General features: G+C 42.7%; 1 protein-coding gene across 1 annotated transcript in view; it reads left to right on the top strand.

Annotated features, from left to right (window-relative positions):
- Positions 1-163: 163 nt before the first annotated feature.
- The window catches only part of LOC311117868 (retinal-specific phospholipid-transporting ATPase ABCA4-like), a gene marked incomplete at both ends in the record, with an annotated part of 35943 nt that continues 13111 nt past the window's right edge, over positions 164-22995 (top strand). The window contains 13 exon segments of the mRNA XM_084192771.1: positions 164-286; positions 409-418; positions 421-506; positions 1015-1236; positions 1676-1880; positions 5627-5719; positions 17208-17396; positions 17819-17996; positions 18844-18975; positions 19428-19567; positions 19971-20108; positions 20820-21001; positions 22865-22970. Coding sequence (XP_084048897.1) covers positions 164-286; positions 409-418; positions 421-506; positions 1015-1236; positions 1676-1880; positions 5627-5719; positions 17208-17396; positions 17819-17996; positions 18844-18975; positions 19428-19567; positions 19971-20108; positions 20820-21001; positions 22865-22970 — 1804 coding nt within the window.

Raw genomic sequence — 22995 nt, 5'->3', positions numbered from 1 at the left:
TCTGCTCTCTCTCTCTCTCTCTCTCTCTCTCTCTCCTCTCTGTCCTCTCTCTCTCTCTCTCTCTCTTCTCGCTGTCTCTCTCTCTCTCTCTCTCTCTCTCTCTCTCTCCTCTCTCTCCTCCTCCTCTCTTCTCTCTCTCCTCCCCTCTTCTCTCCTCTTCTAGCTCATGTTGACTCTGAACCGGTGCTTCCCTATCTTCATGGTGCTAGCGTGGATCTACTCTGTGTCTATGATAGTGAAGAGCATCGTTCTGGAGAAGGAGCTACGCCTCAAAGAGACGCTCAAGGTAAAAAAAAAAAAAAAAAAAAGTCCATTGTTTTAAACATGAGCTGAAGACAAAAGTCAATTTTATGAAATGTTTTAATGGACAATAGATGTTCTCTATTTTGTTCTATTCTGTTTTTACAGGCCATGGGAGTGACAACGGCGTGATCTGGTACACCTGGTTCATAGACAGCTTCATCATGATGACCGCCAGCACAGCCCTGCTCACAGTGATTATTATGGTGAGGATGAGCGGAGGATGGGAGGAGGGTGGGAGAGTGGGATGAGGGTAGGGAGACAGGGAGGTATATAAATTGGTTCATAGACAGGTCCATCGTGATGAGTGCCTGCACAGCTCTGCTACGGCCAATAATATGGAGAGATGGAAAGGGGGAAGGGAAACAACAGAGAGGGAGAGAGCTGTCTTCTCTACCAGAGGATGTTTGCAGTTGTGTTTAGTATACAGCAGCGCCCTCCAGTGGGCTGTCTTTAGAAGTGCATAAATACAGGACTGGCATCATATTAACTTTAATAATAATAATAATAATTGGTCATTTAGCAGACGCTCTTATCCAGAGCGACTTACAGGAGCAATTAGGGTTAAGTGCCTTGCTCAAGGGCACATCGACAGATTTTGCACCTAGTCGGCTCGGGGATTAGAACCAGCGACCTTTCGGTTACTGGCACAACGCTCTTAACCACTAAGCTACCTGCCGCCCAACTTTGTTATCCCCTCCCTCCCTCCATCAGGCTGGTAAGGTGTTGAACTACTCCAACCCGTTGGTCGTGTTCCTGTTCCTCCTGACGTTCACCATGGCCACCATTATGCAGTGTTTCCTTCTCAGTGTGTTCTTCAACAAGGCCAACCTGGCTGCAGCCTGCAGCGGTATCATCTACTTCACCCTCTACCTCCCCCACATCCTCTGTGTGGCCTGGCAGGACCGCATCACCAAGAACACCAAGATCACAGCGGTACGTTGACCAACCCTAACCCATCTTCTGTGTGGCCTGGCACACCAAGAACACACAATATAATAATTAGTCATTTAGCAGACGCTCTTATCCAGAGTGACTTACAGGAGAAATTAGGGTTAAGTGCCTTGCTCAAGGGCACATCGACAGATTTTTCACCTAGTCAGCTCGGGGATTAGAACCAGCGACCTGTCGGTTACTGGCACAACGCTCTTAACCACTAAGCTACCTGCTGCCCAGGGAACAATGCCTTCCCCAGGGAAACAGGGTAGTCAGTGTTAGAGCACATAACTAGTGCTACTATTGTTAGTGTGAGGGCTATGATACAGTCCCCTCAACCCTCAGTCTGGTATATAACATAACATCCCCTCAACCGTCACACATAAAACAATAGAGTGATTGACCATCCGACTGACTGTAGCTGTGTCTTTTCCCTCAGAGTCTGCTGTCCCCGGTAGCGTTTGGTTTTGGGACGGAGTACCTGTCTCGTTACGAGGAGCAGGGCCTGGGCCTGCAGTGGGACAACATCGGCACCAGTCCCCTAGAGGGCGACGCCTACTCATTCTTCACCTCCATAGGCATGATGGCGTTTGACGCCGTGCTTTACGGCTTCCTGGCATGGTACCTCGACAACGTCTTCCCAGGTTAGAGGGAGTGTGGGGTTGTGGTTTGGGGGTTGGGGTGTCTCTGTGTTTTTTTAGAGTTAGCCTCCCACAAAATGGGTAGCCCTTTACCCTTGTACCCGTATATGGGTTGAAAATTGTAGATTTTGGCACTGATAAGCACCTAAATTGGAACACAGTGGCTGTACTGCAGTGGAGCTACAGCAGACGGCTCATAATAATGGCTGGAACGGAGTCAATGGAATGGCATCAAACCATGTGTTTGATGTATTTGATACCATTCCACTAATTCCGCTCCACGAGCCTGTCCTCCCCAATTAAGGTGCCCACCAACCTCCTGTGCTGTACAGTAACATTCTACAAATGACGTCAGAGCTCATGCTCTGTGCTTCACAGCTCTGTGTGGGTTTTGACTGACAGCCGTTCTGAAATTGAGCACCGCACACGACAACTTGCCCCCATCCCTCGTGCTGATTGGACATTTTTTTGTTTTTTTGTCTGAGTGAGGGAAATACTGTAAATTAAGAGCAGTCTATGTATTTTGAAAGGTGAGATGTTGAGGATTATAATAAATACCGCTTTGAAGTTATACGAGCGAGCCAAACACCCGTGAGTCCAAATGCGCACTTCACATTTCCATATCATAAAACTCATGTCATATAGAGTGTCAACATTTATGATCACTATGTTTGATGTAGGCCAACAGTTACATGATGACATGGCGTCATACCCTGGGATGTTTTGAACAGAGCCTTTGTTTTGTCTATTGTCAAGAAACTTTGCCGCGGAACACCCACCTGAATGCACTCCTTTCTTTCTATGAACACCAGAATTACGATCGGTTTCCCTGAATTGCCTTGTGAAAGCCTAACACTGTAAGATCGTACTTTATAACTTAGCTAGTCATGTTGGCAATAGAACAAGCTTTCAAATGATGCCCACCTGACCCAGATTGCAATTTAAAATGGGGCCATTTTTAGCATTGCGTAAAAAACAACAGTAATTGTGTGATGGTTGGAATGCAGGGTTCTAATCAAAACAAGTGTTTTCAAAACACACTTTACAGTTGAAGACTCTTCCTGGAGTTATAAATGTGCATCGAAATTACTTATGAACTGTGCACACTTGGAAACAACAGCTAGTCCTCTCACTCAAACCCTTGTCATTTGTCATGTTGCAGCTACCCCTTCATGTCTCCTTTCTTTCTATGCGCGTCAGAATTACCATCCGTTTCTCTGAATTGCCTTGTGAAAGCCTAACACTGTAAGATCGTATTTTATAACTTAGCTAGTCATGTTGGCAATAGAACACGGGTCCCGTGGGGCTCAGTTGGTAGAGCACGGCGCTTGCAACGCCAGGGTTGTGGGTTCGATTCCCACGGGGCGGGGCCAGTATGAAAAAAAAAAGTATGGAAATGTATGCACTCACTAACTGTACGTCGCTCTGGATAAGAACGTCTGCTGAATGACTAAAATTGAAAACAAGCTTTCAAATGATGTGTAAACAGTAACTAACTGTGTGACGATGGGGATGCAGGGCTGTGTTCCAAACTAAACAACTATAAGTCTGCTTACTCTAGTTCCTCAACGGCTAGGAGAGTTCAAAAACACACCGTATAGTTGAAGACCCTTGTTTGAGTCATAAAAGTGTATTGAAATTACTTAGGAACTCTACAGTCGTGGTCAAACGTTTTGAGAATGACGCAAGTATTGGTCTTCACAAAGTTCGCTGCTTCAGTGTTATGAGATATTTTTTGTCAGATGTTACTAAGGTATACTGAAGTATAATTACAAGCATTCCATAAGTGTCAAAGGCTTTTTATTGACAATTACATTAAGTTTATGCAAAGAGTCAATATTTGCAGTGTTGACCCTTCTTTTTCAAGACCTCTGCAATCCGCCCTGGCATGCTGTCAATTAACTTCTGGGCCACATCCTGACTGATGGCAGCCCATTCTTACATAATCAATGCTTGGAGTTTGTCAGAATGTGTGGGTTTTTGTTTGTCCACCCGCCTCTTGAGGATTGACCACAAGTTCTCAATGGGATTAAGGTCTGGGGAGTTTCCTGGCCATGGACCCAAAATGTCGATGTTTTGTTCCCCAAGCCACTTAGTTATCACTTTTGCCTTATGGCAAGGTGCTCCATTATGCTGGAAAAGGCATTGGTCGTCACCAAACTGTTCTTGGATGGTTGGGAGAAGTTGCTCTCGGAGGATGTGTTGGTACCATTCTTTATTCATGGCTGTGTTCTTAGGCAAAATTGTGAGTGAGCCCACTCCCTTGGCTGAGAAGCAACCCCACACATGAATGGTCTCAGGATGCTTTACTGTTGGCATGACACAGGACTGATGGTAGCGCTCACCTTGTCTTCTCCGGACAAGGTGTTTTCCGGATGCCCCAAACAATCAGAAAGGGGATTCATCAGAGAAAATGACTTTACCCCAGTCCTCAGCAGTCTAATCCCTGTACCTTTTGCAGAATATCAGTCTGTCCCTGATGTTTTTCCTGGAGAGAAGTGGCTTCTTTGCTGCCCTTCTTGACACCAGGCCATCCTCCAAAAGTCTTCGCCTCACTGTGTGTGCAGATGCACTCTCACCTGCCAGCTGCCATTCCTGAGCAAGCTCTGCACTGGTGGTGCCCCGATCCCGCAGCTGAATCAACTTTAGGAGACGGTCCTGGCGCTTTCTGGACTTTCTTGGGCGCCCTGATGCCTTCTTCACAACAATTGAACCTCTCTCCTTGAAGTTCTTAATGATCTGATAAATGGTTGATTTAGGTGCAATCTTACTAGCAGCAATATCCTTGCCTGTGAAGCCCTTTTTGTGCAAAGCAATGATGACGGCACGTGTTTCCTTGCAGGTAACCATGGTCAACAGACAAAGAACAATGATTTCAAGCACCACCCTCCTTTTAAAGCTTCCAGACTGTTATTCTAACTCAATCAGCATGACAGAGTGATCTCCAGCCTTGTCCTCGTCAACACTCTCACCTGTGTTAACGAGAGAATCACTGACATGATGTCAGCTGGTCCTTTTGTGGCAGGGCTGAAATGCAGTGGAAATGTTTGTTGGGGATTAAGTTCATTTTCATGGCAAAGTGGGACTTTGTAATTAATTGCAATTCATCTGATCACTCTTCATGACATTCTGGAGTATATGCAAATTGCCATCATCAAAACTGAGGCAGCAGACTTTGTGAAAATTTGTATTTGTGTCATTCTCAAAACTTTTGACCACGACTGTACACACTTTGGAAAGGTGTGTGTTGCCACTTGGAAACACCAGTTAGTCCTCTCACACAAACAAATGTTTTGTCTTACCTACCCCACATTTAACATGAATATTCTTATCATGTTACTGAATGTATTCAGAGTATTTTCAGATTTTGTTATCAACAAATGCTGTGAAAAGTACAGTAAATGTAAAATGCACATAAAATCAACAGTGTCATGTTTGGATTCAGTCTTGTGTCCGGTGAACTGTTGTGCCTCAACGTTGGTCTGATAAATTTCCCATCATCTCCAAACCGTTCCCTTTCAATTGCTACCGCGCTTATGCATTTCATATTTCTTCTGTAAGGAACATTTCAAACATTTTGCCCTATCCATATAGGCCAATTCCTAGGAGTGTAAAGGGTTAACCCTTTTTTGGAGCAGTGGTTAGGGTTAGCCTAAGGGCTGGACGACTCGGACTTGATACCTGCATTACACTGTCGTTGTTTCCATGGTTACAGTACTGTATAATGAACCCCTCCCTTGTCTCTCCAGGTCAGTATGGGATTGGACGACCGTTCTACTTCCCATTCCAGCCCTCCTATTGGCAAAGGTCTGAACCCTCTCTCTCCAACATTCCAGACTCAGGTTAGTGTCTTTAGACATGGTCTCTGTACTCAATACTATATACAGTGCCTTGCAAAAGCATTCATCCCTCTAGGCGTTTTTCCTATTTTGTTGCATTGCAACCTGTAATTTAAATAGATTTTTAATTTGGATTTCATGTAATGGACATACACAAAATAGTCAAATTTGGTGAAGTGAAATGAAAAAAATAACTTGTTTAAAAAAATGCAAAAATAAATAAATAACTGAAAAGTGGTGCGTGCATATGTATTCCCCCCCTTTGCTATGAAGCCCCTAAATAAGATCTGGTGCAACCAATTACCTTCAGAAGTCACATATTTAGATTGCACCTGTGTGCAATCTAAATATCACATGATCTGTCACATGATCTCAGTATATATACACCGGTTCTGAAAGGCTCCAAAGTCTGCAACACCACTAAGCAAGGGGCACCACAAGCAAAAGGCACCGTGAAGGCCAAGGAGCTCTCCAAACAGGTCAGGGACAAAGTTGTAGAGAAGTACAGATCAGGGTTGGGATATAAAAAAATATCAGAAACTCTGAACATCCCACGGAGCACCATTTAAATCCATTATTAAAAAATGTAAAGAATATGGCACCACAACAAACCTGCCAAGAGAGGGCCACCCACCAAAACTCACGGACCAGGCAAGAAGGGCATTAATCAGAGAGGCAACAAAGAGACCAAAGATAACCCTGAAGGAGCTGCAAAGCTCCACAGCGGAGATTGGAGTATCTGTCCATAGGACCACTTTAAGCCGTACACTCCACAGAGCTGGGCTTTACGGAAGAGTGGCCAGAAAAAAGCCATTGCTTAAAGAAAAGGCATGAGGGAGACTCCCCAAACATATGGAAGAAGGTACTCTGGTCAGATGAGACAAAAATTGAGCTTTTTGGCCATCAAGGAAAATGCTATGTCTGGAGCAAACCCAACACCTCTCATCACCCCGAGAACACCATCCCCACAGTGAAGCATGGTGGTGGCAGCATCATGCTGTGGGGATGTTTTTCATCGGCAGGGACTGGGAAACTGGTCAGAATTGAAGGAATGATGGATGGAACTAAATACAGGGAAATTCTTGAGGGAAACCTGTTTCAGTCTTCCAGAGATTTGAGACTGGGATGGAGGTTCACCTTCCAGCAGGACAATGACCCTAAGCATACTGTTAAAGCAACACTGGAGTGGTTTAAGGGGAAACATTTAAATGTCTTGGAATGGTCTAGTCAAAGCCCAGACCTCAATCCAATTGAGAATCTGTGGTATGACTTAAAGATTGCTGTACACCAGTGGAACCCATCCAACTTGAAGGAGCTGGAGCAGTTTTGCCTTGAAGAATGGGCAAACATCCCAGTGGCTAGATGTGTCAAGCTTATAGAGACATACCCCAAGAGACTTGTAGCTGTAATTGCTGCAAAAATGTAATGTAATACAATGGCAATCCGGGTTATAGGTTGAAATCCTACGCATGAACTGCCAACATTATTACGCATATTTATCGATATTGATGGAAAATAAGATATGCAAGATATTTGAATGGATATATATTTTTAAATAGCTATATATATATATATATATATATATATATATATATATATATATATATATATATATATATATATATATATATATATATTGAGGTGAGAGCATTGGAAATGTTTTTGGCGGTTGACCTGCTTCTGTTTTGTGGGTGGCACTGTCTATAGTGGAGAACAATTGGAGGGTTACTTAGTAGCAATGCAAATATCATGTTACAGCTATTTGGACAGTCAATCGCTATGGTATTTTTTACTGGTAAATTTACAAACATACAGTGGGGAAAAAAAGTATTTAGTCAGCCACAAATTGTGCAAGTTCTCCCACTTAAAAAGATAAGAGAGGCCTGTAATTTTCATCATAGGTACACGTCAACTATGACAGACAAAATGAGAAAACAAAATCCAGAAAATCACATTGTAGGATTTTTTATGAATTTATTTGCAAATTATGGTGGAAAATAAGTATTTGGTCAATAACAAAAGTTTCTCAATACTTTGTTATATACCCTTTGTTGGCAATGACACAGGTCAAACGTTTTCTGTAAGTCTTCACAAGGTTTTCACACACTGTTGCTGGTATTTTGGCCCATTCCTCCATGCAGATCTCCTCTAGAGCAGTGATGTTTTGGGGCTGTCGTTGGGCAACACAAACTTTCAACTCCCTCCAAAGATTTTCTATGGGGTTGAGATCTGGAGACTGGCTAGGCCACTCCAGGACCTTGAAATGCTTCTTACGAAGCCACTCCTTCCTTGCCCGGGCGGTGTGTTTGGGATCATTGTCATGCTGAAAGACCCAGCCACGTTTCATCTTCAATGCCCTTGCTGATGGAAGGAGGTTTTCACTCAAAATCTCATGATACATGGCCCCATTCATTCTTTCCTTTACACGGATCAGTCGTCCTGGTCCCTTTGCAGAAAAACAGCCCCAAAGCATGATGTTTCCACCCCCATGCTTCACAGTAGGTATGGTGTTCTTTGGATGCAACTCAGCATTCTTTGTCCTCCAAACACGACGAGTTGAGTTTTTACCAAAAAGTTCTATTTTGGTTTCATCTGACCATATGACATTCTCCCAATCCTCTTCTGGATCATCCAAATGCACTCTAGCAAACTTCAGACGGGCCTGGACATGTACTGGCTTAAGCAGGGGGACACGTCTGGCACTGCAGGATTTGAGTCCCTGGCGGCGTAGTGTGTTACTGATGGTAGGCTTTGTTACTTTGGTCCCAGCTCTCTGCAGGTCATTCACTAGGTCCCCCTGTGTGGTTCTGGGATTTTTGCTCACCGTTCTTGTGATCATTTTGACCCCACGGGGTGAGATCTTGCGTGGAGCCCCAGATTGAGGGAGATTATCAGTGGTCTTGTATGTCTTCCATTTCCTAATAATTGCTCCCACAGTTGATTTCTTCAAACCAAGCTGCTTACCTATTGCAGATTCAGTCTTCCCAGCCTGGTGCAGGTCTACAATTTTGTTTCTGGTGTCCTTTGACAGCTCTTTGGTCTTGGCCATAGTGGAGTTTGGAGTGTGACTGTTTGAGGTTGTGGACAGGTGTCTTTTATACTGATAACAAGTTCAAACAGGTGCCATTAATACAGGTAACGAGTGGAGGACAGAGGAGCCTCTTAAAGAAGAAGTTACAGGTCTGTGAGAGCCAGAAATCTTGCTTGTTTGTAGGTGACCAAATACTTATTTTCCACCATAATTTGCAAATAAATTCATTAAAAATCCTACAATGTGATTTTCTGGAAAATAAATGCTCAATTTGTCTGTCATAGTTGACATGTACCTATGATGAAAATTACAGGCCTCTCTCATCTTTTTAAGTGGGAGAACTTGCACAATTGGTGGCTGACTAAATACTTTTTTTCCCCACTGTATATAATGATAAATAGATTTGAAACTTGTATCCCATTATGATATGTGGTGAAATAAGTATAGCCAGTTATAATTATAATGGCTTAGCAGATAATAACAAAAGAAGAACAATATTTACATGGCTCCAAGAGAAGGAATATAATATCTATTGTTTACAGGAAACTCATTCAACAATTCTAGATGAAGTTGCGTGGAAAAAGGAATGGGGGTGCGAAATATACTTCTCCCATGGGAAAATAAACTGAAAAAGGGTGATGATATTAATTAACAGTAATTTCGATCTGAATGTGCAAATTGTCCAAACAGATACGCAAGGTAGATGGATTATTTTAAATATGTTATTGGACCATAAACAGATATGGCTCATTAACCTTTACGGACCAAATAATGATGATCCACACTTCTTTGACAATATATATAATAAATGATCAACTCTGCAAGCAATTCAAGACTCTATTATTATGGTGGGAGATTATAATACCGTTTTAAATAGCTCAATGGACCGTAAAGGAAATCACACTACAAACAATCACCCTCATGCTCTTAAGGAAATCGTGAATGTCATGGATACATTAGAACTAGTAGATATATGGAGGCTTAAATATCCTGATCTAGTGAGATATACATGGCGGAGACTGAATCAAACTAGTCGTCTTGACTTCTTTCTTATGTCATTTTCGTTGCCACCAAAAGTTTAAAAAGTGTTGATAGGGGACAGAATGCGGTCGGACCATCATATAATTGGCATATACATTACTCTTACTGAATTTCCAGGTGGGCGAGGATATTGGAAATGTAATGAAAGTCTATTGGATGATAACTTGTTTTTTAACTAGGACAGAAGAATTTATAACTGATTTTTTCCGACATAACATAGGTACAGCAAATCCCCTTATTGTATGGGACACCTTTAAATGTGCCTTTAGAGGCCATGCAATTTAGTACTCATCTCGAAAACAAAAGCAATTTAGGTAAAAAGAGTCCACACTAACGAAGGAAATAGAAGGTCTAACAGAACAGATAGATGGCAATAAAAACTGTAACATAGAGGCTCAGAATAAATTAGAGAAAAAACCAAAATAAATGGAGAAACTTATTAAAGAAAGATAAAGTGTAATATATTATAAAAAATAAAGCAAACTGAATGGAATATGGGGAAAAATGCACCAAATTATTTTTTGATCTTCAACATAGGAATGCTACCAAAAATAATTTATTGAAATTCGTTACAAATGACGGAGTCACCCATGATTCAACAAATGATATTTTGAAGGAGGAAACAAAGTACTTTAAGCATATGTTTTCGTTTCAGTCGCCTCCATCTCCTCTAACTGAAGCAAATTGTAGAGATTTTGTTTCTATCGATAATGTAAAATTAATAGGCATGCAGAAAGACTCATGTGAAGGTGAAATTACAGAGGAGGAACTTCTGGATGCAATTAAAGACTTTAAGTCCGGGAAAACTCCAGGGTTGGATGGCATACCAGTCGAGGTATACCAAACCTTTTTTGATATACTCAGAGGACCGTTATTAGCATGTTTTAACCACTCCTATGTAAATGGTAGATTATCAGACACTCAAAAAGAAGGTCTGATTTCATTATTACTGAAACAGGATACAAGTGGAAAATATAAAGATCCAGTCCATTTAAAAAATTGGAGGCCCCTTACACTTCAGTGTTGTGATGCAAAAATTCTAGCAAAATGTATAGCGCATAGAATTAAAAAGGTATTGTCGGACATTATTCATTCTAATCAGACAGGTTTTTTACATGGACGATACATTGGAGATAATATAAGGCAAGTACTGGAAACAATAGAACACTATGAAAAATCTGGGAAACCAGGCCTGCTATTCATAGCTGACTTTGAAAAGGCTTTTGATAAAGTACAACTAGGGTTTATATATAAATGCCTGGAGCATTTCAATTTTGGACAATCTCTTATAAATTGGGTTAAAATCATGTATAGTAACCCTAGGTGTAAAATAGTCAATAATAGCTATTTCTCAGAAAGTTTTAAACTGTCAAGAGAAGTGAAACAAAGTTGTCCACTATCGGCATATCTATTTATTATTGCCATCGAGATGTTAGCTATTAAAATCAGATCCAACAATAATATCAAGGGATTAGAAATCCAGGGCTTAAAAACAAAGGTGTCATTGTACGCTGATGATTCATGTTTTCTTTTAAATCCACAACTTGAATCCCTCCACAGCCTCATAGAGGATCTAGATACATTTTGTAACCTCTCTGGATTACAACCAAATTATGATAAATGTACTATATTACATTTTGGATCACAAAAAAATAAAATTTTTACATTACCATGTAGTTTACCAATAAAATGGTCTGATGGTGATGTGGATATACTCGGAATACATATCCCAAATGAAATAAATGATCTCACTCCAATACATTTTAATAGAAAGTTAGCAAAATAGATAAGATCTTGCTACCATGGAAAGGTAAATACCTGTCAATATGTGGAAAAATCACCCTGATTAACTCTTTAGTATTATCCCAGTTTACCTATTTGCTAATGGTCTTGCTTACGCCTAGCGAACAGTTTTTTAAATTATACGAGAAACAAATATTCCATTTTATTTGGAACGGCAAGCCAGACAAAATTAAACAGGCCTATTTATATAATGAATATGAATTCGGAGGACAGAAATTATTAAATATTAAAGCATTAGACCTATCACTAAAAGCTTCAGTCATGCAAAAGTTATACTTAAATCCGAACTGGTTCTCTAGCAAATTAGTAAGATTGTCTCACCCAATGTTCAAGAATGGTATTTTTCCCTTTATTCAGATTACAACCTCTCACTTTAAGTTATTTGAAAAGGAAATCATCTCCCAAATATCACTATTTCTAAAACAAGCCATAGAAAGTTGGTTGCAATTTCAATTTATTTCTCCAGAAACGACAGAACAAATAATGCAACAAATATTGTGGTTAAACTCAAATATACTAATTGATAAAAAACCTTTTTTTTTACAAAATGTTTAAAAAAGGTATAATCTTTGTAAATTATGTTATTGGTAGGACTGGTGGAGTTATGTCGCACATGCAGCTAACAAAAACATATGGAAATGTCTGCTCTACCCAAAATAGTGTTTATGAATTGATACGCAAAACGACGCCGGATTCAAAACTTAGAATTTTTCAATTTAAATTATTATATACAATTCTTGCTACCAATAGAATGTTATTTATATGGGGGATACAATCTTCCCAGCTCTGCAGATTTTGCTGCGAAGAGACAGAATCATTAGATCATTTGTTTTGGTACTGTCCATTTGTAGCTTGTTTTTGGACACAGGTCCAGGAATGGCTAAAGGATTGCAATATTTACCTGGAGCTAACCCTGCAGATAGCACTACTGGGTGATCTGAAAAGTCATAGTCAATCGATTAATAATATAATAATACTTTTAGCAAAAATGTTTATCTTCAATTTACGATCTGTAGAAACAATGAGAATAGAAAGGTTCAGAATTTTTGTAAAACATCACAGTACAGTTGAAAAATATTTGGCAAATAGAAATCCAATATGGATGGTGTTAAGAGATAGATGGGAGGTGTTGAATGGAGCTGAAGGATGGGACTAATAACAACAACTAATAACAACAAGATAACTAATGTAAAGCATACTGTGTCCATAATAAGTACAGTATATACTGTAGGTTATAGGTTGAGAGCTTTTGTGAAAGAGCACAGTTAGAAAAATATGGCATATAGAAGTAAACCAGATGGACATCATGAAAATGATCGGAGGAAGTTCAATAGTAAAAACAAACAAAATATAATGATTGTAGAATTTGACTGTGTCCATAAAATGTATATAGTATGTATGGGCTGGAAGTAGAGGCCTAAGCGTTGTTGTTCACTAGTTTACTCCAAATTGGGGAAGGGGTGGTGGGGTTGGAAAGTAGTGAAGGGAAAAAGGATATGTGTGTGTATGGATGTATGTATATATGTCCAGTGGGGAGAACAAGTATTTGATACACTGCCAATTTTGCAGGTTTTCCTACTTACAGCATGTAGCGGTCTGTAATTTTTATCATAGGTACACTTCAACTGTGAGAGACAGAATCTAAAACAAAAATCCAGAATATCACATTGTATGACTTTTAAGTAATTAATTAGCATTTTATTGCATGACATAAGTATTTGATACATCCGAAAAGCAGAACTTAATATTTGGTACAGAAACCTTTGTTTGCAATTACAGAGATCATATGTTTCCTGTAGGTCTTGATCAGGTTTGCACACACTGCAGCAGGGATTTTGGCCCACTCCTCCATACAGACCTTCTCCAGATCCTTCAGGTTTCGGGGCTGTCGCTGGGCAATACGGACTTTCAGCTCCCTCCAAAGATTTTCTATTGGGTTCAGGTCTGGAGACTGGCTAGGCCACTCCAGGACCTTGAGATGCTTCTTACGGAGCCACTCCTTAGTTGCCCTGGATGTGTGTTTCGGGTCGTTGTCATGCTGGAAGACCCAGCCTCAACCCATCTACAATGCTCTTACTGAGGGAAGGAGGTTGTTGAAGATATCGCGATACATGGCCCCATCCATCCTCCCCTCAATATGGTGCAGTCGTCCTGTCCCCTTTGCAGAAAAGCATCCACAAAGAATGATGTTTCCACCTCCATGCATCACAGTTGGGATGGTGTTCTTGGGGTTGTACTTATCCTTCTTCTTCCTCCAAACACGGCGAGTGGAGTTTAGACCAAAAAGCTATATTTTTGTCTCATCAGACCACATGACCTTCTCCCATTCCTCCTCTGGATCATCCAGATGGTCATTGGCAAACTTCAGACGGGCCTGGACATGCGCTGGCTTGAGCAGGGGGACCTTGCGTACGCTGCAGGATTTTAATCCATGACGGCGTAGTGTGTTACTAATGGTTTTCTTGAGACTGTCGTCCCAGCTCTCTTCAGGTAATTGACCAGGTCCTGCCGTGTAGTTCTGGGCTGATCCCTCACCTTCCTCATGATCATTGATGCCCCACGAGGTGAGATCTTGCATGGAGCCCCAGACCGAGGGTGATTGACCGTCATCTTGAACTTCTTCCATTTTCTAATAATTGCACCAACAGTTGTTGCCTTCTCACCAAACTGCTTGCCTATTGTCCTGTAGCCCATCCCAGCCTTGTGCAGGTCTACAATTTTATTCCTGATGTCCTTACACAGCTCTCTGGTCTTGGCCATTGTGGAGAGGTTGGAGTCTGTTTGATTGAGTGTGTGGACAGGTGTCTTTTATACAGGTAACGAGTTCAAACAGGTGCAGTTAATGCAGGTAATGAGTGGAGAACAGGAGGGCTTCTTAAAGAAAAACTAACAGGTCTGTGAGAGCCGGAATTCTTACTGGTTGGTAGGTGATCAAATACTTATGTCATGCAATAAAATGCAAATTAATTACTTAAAAATCATACAATGTGATTTTCTGGATTTTTGTTTTAGATTCCGTCTCTCACAGTTGAAGTGCACCTATGATAAAAATTACAGACCTCTACATGCTTTGTAAGTAGGAAAACCTGCAAAATCGGCAGTGTATCAAATACTTGTTCTCTAAAATACTAAAAAGTATTTAGTCAGCCACAAATTGTGCAAGTTCTCCCACTTAAAAAGATGAGAGAGGCCTGTAATTTTCACGTCAACTATGACAGACAAAATGAGAAAAGAAATCCAGAAAATCACATTGTAGGATTTTTAATGAATTTATTTGCAAATTATGGTGGAAAATAAGTATTTGGTCAATAACAAAAGTTTCTCAATACTTTGCTATATACCCTTTGTTGGCAATGACACAGGTCAAACGTTTTCTGTAAGTCTTCACAAGGTTTTCACACACTGTTGCTGGTATTTTGGCCCATTCCTCCATGCAGATCTCCTCTAGAGCAGTGATGTTTTGGGGCTGTCGCTGGGCAACACGGACTTCCAACTCCCTCCAAAGATTTTCTATGGGGTTGAGATCTGGAGACTGGCTAGGCCACTCCAGGACCTTGAAATGCTTCTTACGAAGCCACTCCTTCCTTGCCCGGGCGGTGTGTTTGGGATCATTGTCATGCTGAAAGACCCAGACACGTTTCATCTTCAATGCCCTTGCTGATGGAAGGAGGTTTTCACTCAAAATCTCACGATACATGGCCCCATTCATTCTTTCCTTTACACGGATCAGTCGTCCTGGTCCCTTTGCAGAAAAACAGCCCCAAAGCATGATGTTTCCACCCCCATGCTTCACAGTAGGTATGGTGTTCTTTGGATGCAACTCAGCATTCTTTGTCCTCCAAACACGACGAGTTGAGTTTTTACCAAAAAGTTATATTTTGGTTTCATCTGACCATATGACATTCTCCCAATCCTCTCCCAAGATCTTGCGTGGAGCCCCAGATCGAGGGAGATTATCAGTGGTCTTGTATGTCTTCCATTTCCTAATAATTGCTCCCACAGTTGATTTCTTCAAACCAAGCTGCTTACCTATTGCAGATTCAGTCTTCCCAGCCTGGTGCAGGTCTACAATTTTGTTTCTGGTGTCCTTTGACAGCTCTTTGGTCTTGGCCATAGTGGAGTTTGGAGTGTGACTGTTTGAGGTTGTGGACAGGTGTCTTTTATACTGATAACAAGTTCGAACAGGTGCCATTAATACAGGTAACGAGTGGAGGACAGAGGAGCCTCTTGAAGAAGAAGCTACAGGTCTGTGAGAGCCAGAAATCTTTCTTGTTTTTAGGTGACCAAATACTTATTTTCCACCATAATTTGCAAATAAATTCATTAAAAATCCTACAATGTGATTTTCTGGATTTTTGGAGTTGACATGTACCTATGACGAAAATTACAGGCCTCTCTCATCTTTTTAAGTGGGAGAACTTGCACAATTGGTGGCTGACTAAATACTTTTTTCCCCCACTGTATGTATGTATGTATGTATATATATATGTGTGTGTATGTGTGTGTATGTATGTGTATATGTGTATATGTATGTGTGTATGTATTATATATGTATGTATGTATGTATGTATATATATATATTTGCGAGAAAAAAAACATATGGGGGATTGGAAGTGATTCAGACAATTACATTGATGGAAGTTACAATCTATCTGAAATATTGAAGCTGATCTACCCCCCCCCCCCCCCCCCAAAAAAAAATAATAATAAAAAAAATAATAGTATTTTGGAGGGGTGAATAGTTAGGCACGCTCAAGTTGTTTGTTTCACAATAACAAATATTTTGCATCTTCAAAGTTGTAGGCATGTTGCGTAAATCAAATGATACAAAAAAATCCATTTTAATTCCAGGTTGTAAGGCAACAAAATAGGAAAAATGCCAAGAGGGGTGGTGAATACTTTCGCAAGCCACTGTAGGTGTCTTTAAACAGGGTAACTGTCAGGTTAGAAGGTAATGGTTAAGTTAAGTTGTTTTGTAATGCACCCTTCTGTTTGTCTATCGAACATCTGAACAGAAGTGTTGTCATTTTCTCGTATACTGAACAGAATTATTTCATTATTATAATATGTTACATCTTCAGGATGCCCAGCCCACATAGACTTATAAGACACTGTTTCTGCAGTAGCAAAATAAGATAATCATATATAGACAGTATATACATAATATTATCATATATAGACAGTATATACATAATATAATCATATATAGACAGTATATACATAATATAATCATATATAGACAGTATATACATAATAGAATCATATATAGACATACATACATAATAGAATCATATATAGACAGTATATACATAATATAATCATATATAGACAGTATATACATAATAGAATCATATATAGACAGTATATACATAATATAATCATATATAGACAGTATATATATAATAGAATCATATATAGACAGTATATACATATAAACATACTGTTTGAACTTTGATTGAAGGAGTGATATGCCCTACCTTTGTTATGGACCTTCTCTCCCATGAGTTTCTCCCACTTCAAAGTAGTGGAACGTGGTAGAGGGACTCTGTTCTTGTCTCCCTAATTAATCAAAGTAGTGGAACGTGGTAGAGTGACTGTGTATCTATCTCTCTGCAGGTCCAGAGAAGTCCGACGTGGACAAGGACGTAGACAGTATGTGTTCACCTAGGAGGTGTAACGGTGCGGGGGCAAGGAAACCCTGCAAACACCAAGACAAGAGAGAGAAGATGGAGAGAGAGAGGGAGGAGGTGCTGAAACGACAGGAAGAAGAACAGAACAAAGAGGAACAGGAAGAGGATCTGACAGGTAGGGGGCTGTGTGATTGGTTAGACAGGGCTCAGGTAGCTACTCTGTGATTGGCTAGACAGGGCTCAGGTAGCTACTATGTGATTGGCTAAATAGGGTGCATGATCGCTCACTAACAACAGATGATTCCGATGGCTCAGTTGATTGTATGACCAGTCAATCCCATGCATTTTAGTAATCATTTATCATCCTGCATGGCACTTTGCTTATGGCCCAGCTCTGGCTTGAGGTATGTGGCCCTAACCTGTACTCCTGTCTTTCTCATGCAGTAGATCTGGTTTATCAACCAGACCTGGCCCCCTAATTCCAAGTAGTCACTTGGCCACTTGATAAGTGGTAGCCTTGTAGATATGGGCCAGATTCAGACCATAGTAATTTTGGTGTCTTCCTCCATGTTTGTGACTGCCTCCCCCCTACCACAGCTCAGTTGTTCTTCGAGCCGGAGCCAGCAGGGCTGACCGTGGGGGTAGAGATCCAGGACTTGGTCAAGGTGTTTCCTGGGGGCTCCCGTCCCGCCGTGGATCACCTCAGCATCGCCTTCTACGAGGGGCAGATCACATCGTTCCTGGGACACAACGGTGCCGGGAAAACCACCACCATGTACGTACTGTACCTAAGCCTGGTCCTAGATCTGTTCTAACGCTGTAGACTACAGGAGATCTGCAGAGATCACAACAGATCTGTTCTGTTCTAACGCTGTAGACTACAGGAGATCTGCAGAGATCACAACAGATCTGTTCTGTTCTAACGCTGTAGACTACAGGAGATCTGCAGTAATCCAACAGATCTGTTCTGTTCTAACACTGTAGACTACAGGAGATCTGCAGATATCACAACAGATCTGAGACCAGGCTGCCCCAAACCACTACCTAGTCTGCAGAGCACTCATTTTATTTTCCTAATGTTGTGGTGTAGGATATCAACTATCCATATTGAATTAGCCTAAATGTTTGAATACAGCTATTAGCGATCGAGAGCGCTATCCAGAGAAAATGTCTGTGAGGAATAAAAAAAGGTGATAGTCTCGTGACAGAAATTGAGTTGCTGGTTAGTGTGCATGCAAGATTTGGTTCTGGGTGCCGAGATTACTTAATAGTGTTCATGACATACCATCATGCTCTTCTTAATCGCATGTGTGTGTTTGTTGTGTGTGTGTGTGTGTGTGTGTGTGTGTGTGTGTGTGTGTGTGTGTGTGTGTGTGTGTGTGTGTGTGTGTGTGTGTGTGTGTGTGTGTGTGTGTGTGTGTGTGTGTGTGTGTGTGTGTGTGTGTGTGTGTGTGTGTGTGTGTGTGTGTGTGTGTGTGTGTGTGTGTGTGTGTGTGTGTGTGTGTGTGTGTGTGTGTGTGTGTGTGTGTGTGTGTGTGTGTGTGTGTGTGTGTGTGTGTGTGTGTGTGTGTGTGTGTGTGTGTGTGTGTGTGTGTGTGTGTGTGTGTGTTTGTCTCTACCAGGTCTATCCTGACTGGTCTGTTCCCTCCTACATCTGGAACAGCCTTTATCAACGGGAGAGACATCAGGACCGACATGGACAGCATCCGCACATCCATGGGCATGTGTCCCCAGTACAATATCCTCTTCAAACAGTGAGTCCTCCTCTTCCTCCTCCTCCTCCTCCTCCTCCTCCTCCTCTTCCTCCTCCTCCTCCTCCTCCTCCTCCTCCTCCTCCTCCTCCTCCTCTTCCTCCTCCATGGCTCTGTGTCCCCAGTACAATGTCATCCATATACCCACTGGCACTTGCCATAGAAACTTGAGTAGTCAGGTCAGGCATAGGACTGGGAAATTGATGACATAACAAATTGATGAATGTTTGTTTCCTACAATTAACAGTCTAGTCAATTCAGCTGACTGACTGACAAACATATTTTCTTCTCTCTTTTTTTTGCTGTTGCAAGACATTTGTTCACTGTCTGCTGTAGTGACTAACAACCTCTCCTGCCCCCGTCCCCGTCCCCGTCCCCGTCCCCGTCCCCGTCCCCGTCCCCGTCCCCGTCCCCGTCCCCGTCCCCGTCCCTCCCCACTCCCTCTCTCTGTCCAGTCTAACGGTGGAGGAACACATCCTGTTCTACTCCATGCTGAAGGGCACGTCTCAGGCTGAGGCTCAACAGGCGGTCGAGGACATGTTGGAGGATCTGGGCCTGCCTCATAAGAGAGACGAGGAGGCACAAAACCTCTCAGGTGGGTCACGCACAGAGCCTCTCAGGGGGGTCGAGGCACAGGACCTCTCAGGGGGGTCGAGGCACAGGACCACTCAGGGGGGTCGAAGCACAGGACCTCTCAGGTGGGTCGAGGCACAGAACCTCTCAGGTGGGTCGAGGCACAGGATCTCTCAGGGGGGTCGAGGCACAGGACCTCTCAGGGGGGTCGAGGCACAGGAGCTCTCAGGGGGGTCAGCCAGGCTTGAAACACACTTGTGAGCAGATACTGTTTCGAGGTCTTCCTTTTTCTTTGTCGAACCTTTGTTACTGCAAATAAATTAGCCAGGCCCTAGCAATGACTCAGATTTTGTAGTGTTTTACCCTACATTGTCTCTTGTTTCTTGTGTTGCCCCTGAAATAACGTCTCTTCTCACTCCGTGCAGGCGGTATGCAGAGGAAGCTGTCTGTTGCTATGGCGTTTGTTGGGGGGTCAAAGATTGTGATCCTGGATGAGCCCACGTCGGGGGTCGACCCTTACTCCAGACGATCCATCTGGGACCTGCTACTCAAATACCGCACAGGTACTACCCTAGCCACTACACCTGGTTTACATCTGTTCCGGCACTTCTCTGTGAGCAATTCAGTGCCAGGCTGAAGAGAGAACCAGCAGACACTCAGGCCTTCAAGGACTGGTGTTTCCCATCCCTGCTCCACCCTGCTCCACAGATAGCTTACAGCTTGATTCCCTATCCAATCAACTCTCTCTAACCTCTGACCCCTCTCTCCCAGGGCGTGCAAGTGATCCTGTCCTCTCACCTCATGGACGAGGCTGACCTGTTGAGTGACCTAGCTCCTTGTCCTGACCTCTGACCTCTAACCTCTAACCCCAGGGCGTGCAAGTGATCCTGTCCTCTCACCTCATGGACGAGGCTGACCTGTTGAATGACCTAGCTCCTTGTCCTGACCTCTGAACTCTAACGTCCAACCCCAGGCCGTACAGAGATCCTGTCCTCTCACCTCATGGACGAGGCTGACCTGTTGAGTGACCTAGCTCCTTGTCCTGACCTCTGAACTCTAACGTCCAACCCCAGGCCGTACAGTGATCCTGTCCTCTCACCTCATGGACGAGGCTGACCTGTTGAGTGACCTAGCTCCTTGTCCTGACCTCTGACCTCTAACCTCTAACCCCAGGGCGTGCAAGTGATCCTGTCCTCTCACCTCATGGACGAGGCCGACCTGTTGAGTGACCTAGCTCCTTGTCCTGACCTCTGACCTCTAACCTCTAACCCCAGGCCGTACAGTGATCCTGTCCACTCACCACATGGACGAGGCTGACCTGTTGTCTGACCGTGTAGCCATCATCTCTAAGGGCCAGCTCCACTGCTGCGGCTCCCCCCTCTTCCTCAAGAACTGCTTCGGAGTGGGATTCTACCTCACCCTGGTCCGACGCATGAAGGATATGAGGAAAAAAGAGGTGAGGGCTACACTAGAATAGTATTAAAGAGGGGGGAGGTGATACACTAGAATTGTATTAAAGAGGTGAAGGGACAGATAATTGGCTAAGGAGGACCATGCTATGTTGTCATTCTCCTTTCAGAATGACTATATGCCTCTGAGTGACTCTGGGTTAAAGTGTGTAAAGGACCTTGTAGAGGACCTCTGTGTAAAGGACCTGGTAGAGGACCTCTGTGTAAAGGACCTGATAGAGGACCTCTGTGTAAAGGACCTGATAGAGGGCCTCTGTGTAAAGGACCTGATAGAGGGCCTCTGTGTAAAGGACCTGGTAGAGGACCTCTGTGTAAAGGACCTGATAGAGGGCCTCTGTGTAAAGGACCTGATAGAGGGCCTCTGTGTAAAGGATCTGGATGAGGGCCTCTGTGTAAAGGACCTGATAGAGGGCCTCTGTGTAAAGGATCTGGATGAGGGCCTCTGTGTAAAGGACCTGATAGAGGGCCTCTGTATAAAGGAAAAAAAAGTGGTTGTCCCACTGGCTATCATAAGTTGAATGCACCAATTTGTAAGTCGCTCTGGATAAGAGCGTCTGCTAAATGATGTAAATGTAAATGTAAATGAACGCTTCTCCCTCTGTCACGGATGCCATGTTTGCCCTTAGTTTGAAGATGTCATACAACAGCCTTCTTTCTGCCCTCTCCGTATTTGGAAATCACCTCTCTGCTTCCAGCGGACATTCCACTGATTTCAAAACTTGGTCAACGACACACCGTTTTCTTCCCCACCATTGTCATCAGACGACTCTACGATGTCCGGTTCAATGAAAATGTTCTTATCTAAATCAGGGATTTCCTCATCGTCTGATTCATTTTCAGAGTCAGAATGGTACGATCATCCTCCAGAAACTACTAGTCCATCACAACAGTTTCCCACTGAGCTTTGCCGATAGCGCCATTAAATATACATCGTTTTTGTTATTTAACAGAAGCTCTTATTCAGTGCGACATACAGTAGTGAGTGCATACGTTCATGCACTGGTGCCCGTGGGAATCGAACCCACAACACTGGCGTTGCAAGCGTCATGCTCTACCAACTTAGCCACACTTCAGGGCAGCAATGACGAGAGCAGTAGCAAAACTTTTTCAGTTCTTCATGATATCTATATATTTTTTTTAAGCCGCGGTAGACAGGATTATCCACACATACTTAGCAGCTCATGTTTATAGACAGAACCATGCTACATGGCAGACCAATCTGAACTCATCTCTCTCGGCATGTCCAGCCCATCGATGATCTCAGCCAATCACGGCTAGCGAGAAGGTTCCTGTATTTTTCCGTGGCTAAACCAACTAGGCCCGTTATTTAACAATTGTATTCGTAATTACAGATGGCATACAAGTTTGTTATTAGGGCACATGAAAGTTCACATTTTCCATTTCTGCCCAACAACAAAAAAACTTTCAAATGCCTCTCCTGTGAAGTAGTGACGTGCGACATATGTCTAGTTTCTTGAAATGGGTCACATATTAAAGAGTGTAAACATGTTGTTGTTGTTGTTGTTGTCTCTCTCTCTCTCTCTCTCTCTCTCTCTCTCTCTCTCTCTCTCTCTCTCTCTCTCTCTCTCTCTCTCTCTCTCTCTCTCTTTGTGTCTGTCTGTCTCTCTCTCTCTCTCTCTCTCTCTCTCTCTCTCTCTCTCTCTCTTTGTATCTCTCTGTCTGTCTGTCTGTCTGTCTGTCTGTCTCTCTCTCTCTCTCTCTCTCTCTCTCTCTCTCTCTCTCTCTCTCTCTCTCTCTCCTCGCTCGCTCGCATCGCTCGCCTCGCTCGCTCGCTCTGTCTGTCTGTCTGTCTCTGTCTGTCTGTCTCTCTCTCTCTATCTGTCCATCAGAATGAGTGTGACTGTGCCTCAGAGTGTTCCTGTACCTGTTCCACCTGCACCAAAGTCAAAGAGGAATCCCAGGGCCAGCCCATGCAGCTGGAGAGAGCTCTGGATGGTGGGTCAGTGTGTGTGTGTAGTGT

Source organism: Coregonus lavaretus (genome assembly GCF_964263955.1).
Source record: "Coregonus lavaretus genome assembly, contig: HAP1_SCAFFOLD_5955, whole genome shotgun sequence".
NCBI lineage: Eukaryota > Metazoa > Chordata > Actinopteri > Salmoniformes > Salmonidae > Coregonus > Coregonus lavaretus.
This window is presented reverse-complemented; position numbering and strand designations above follow the sequence as displayed.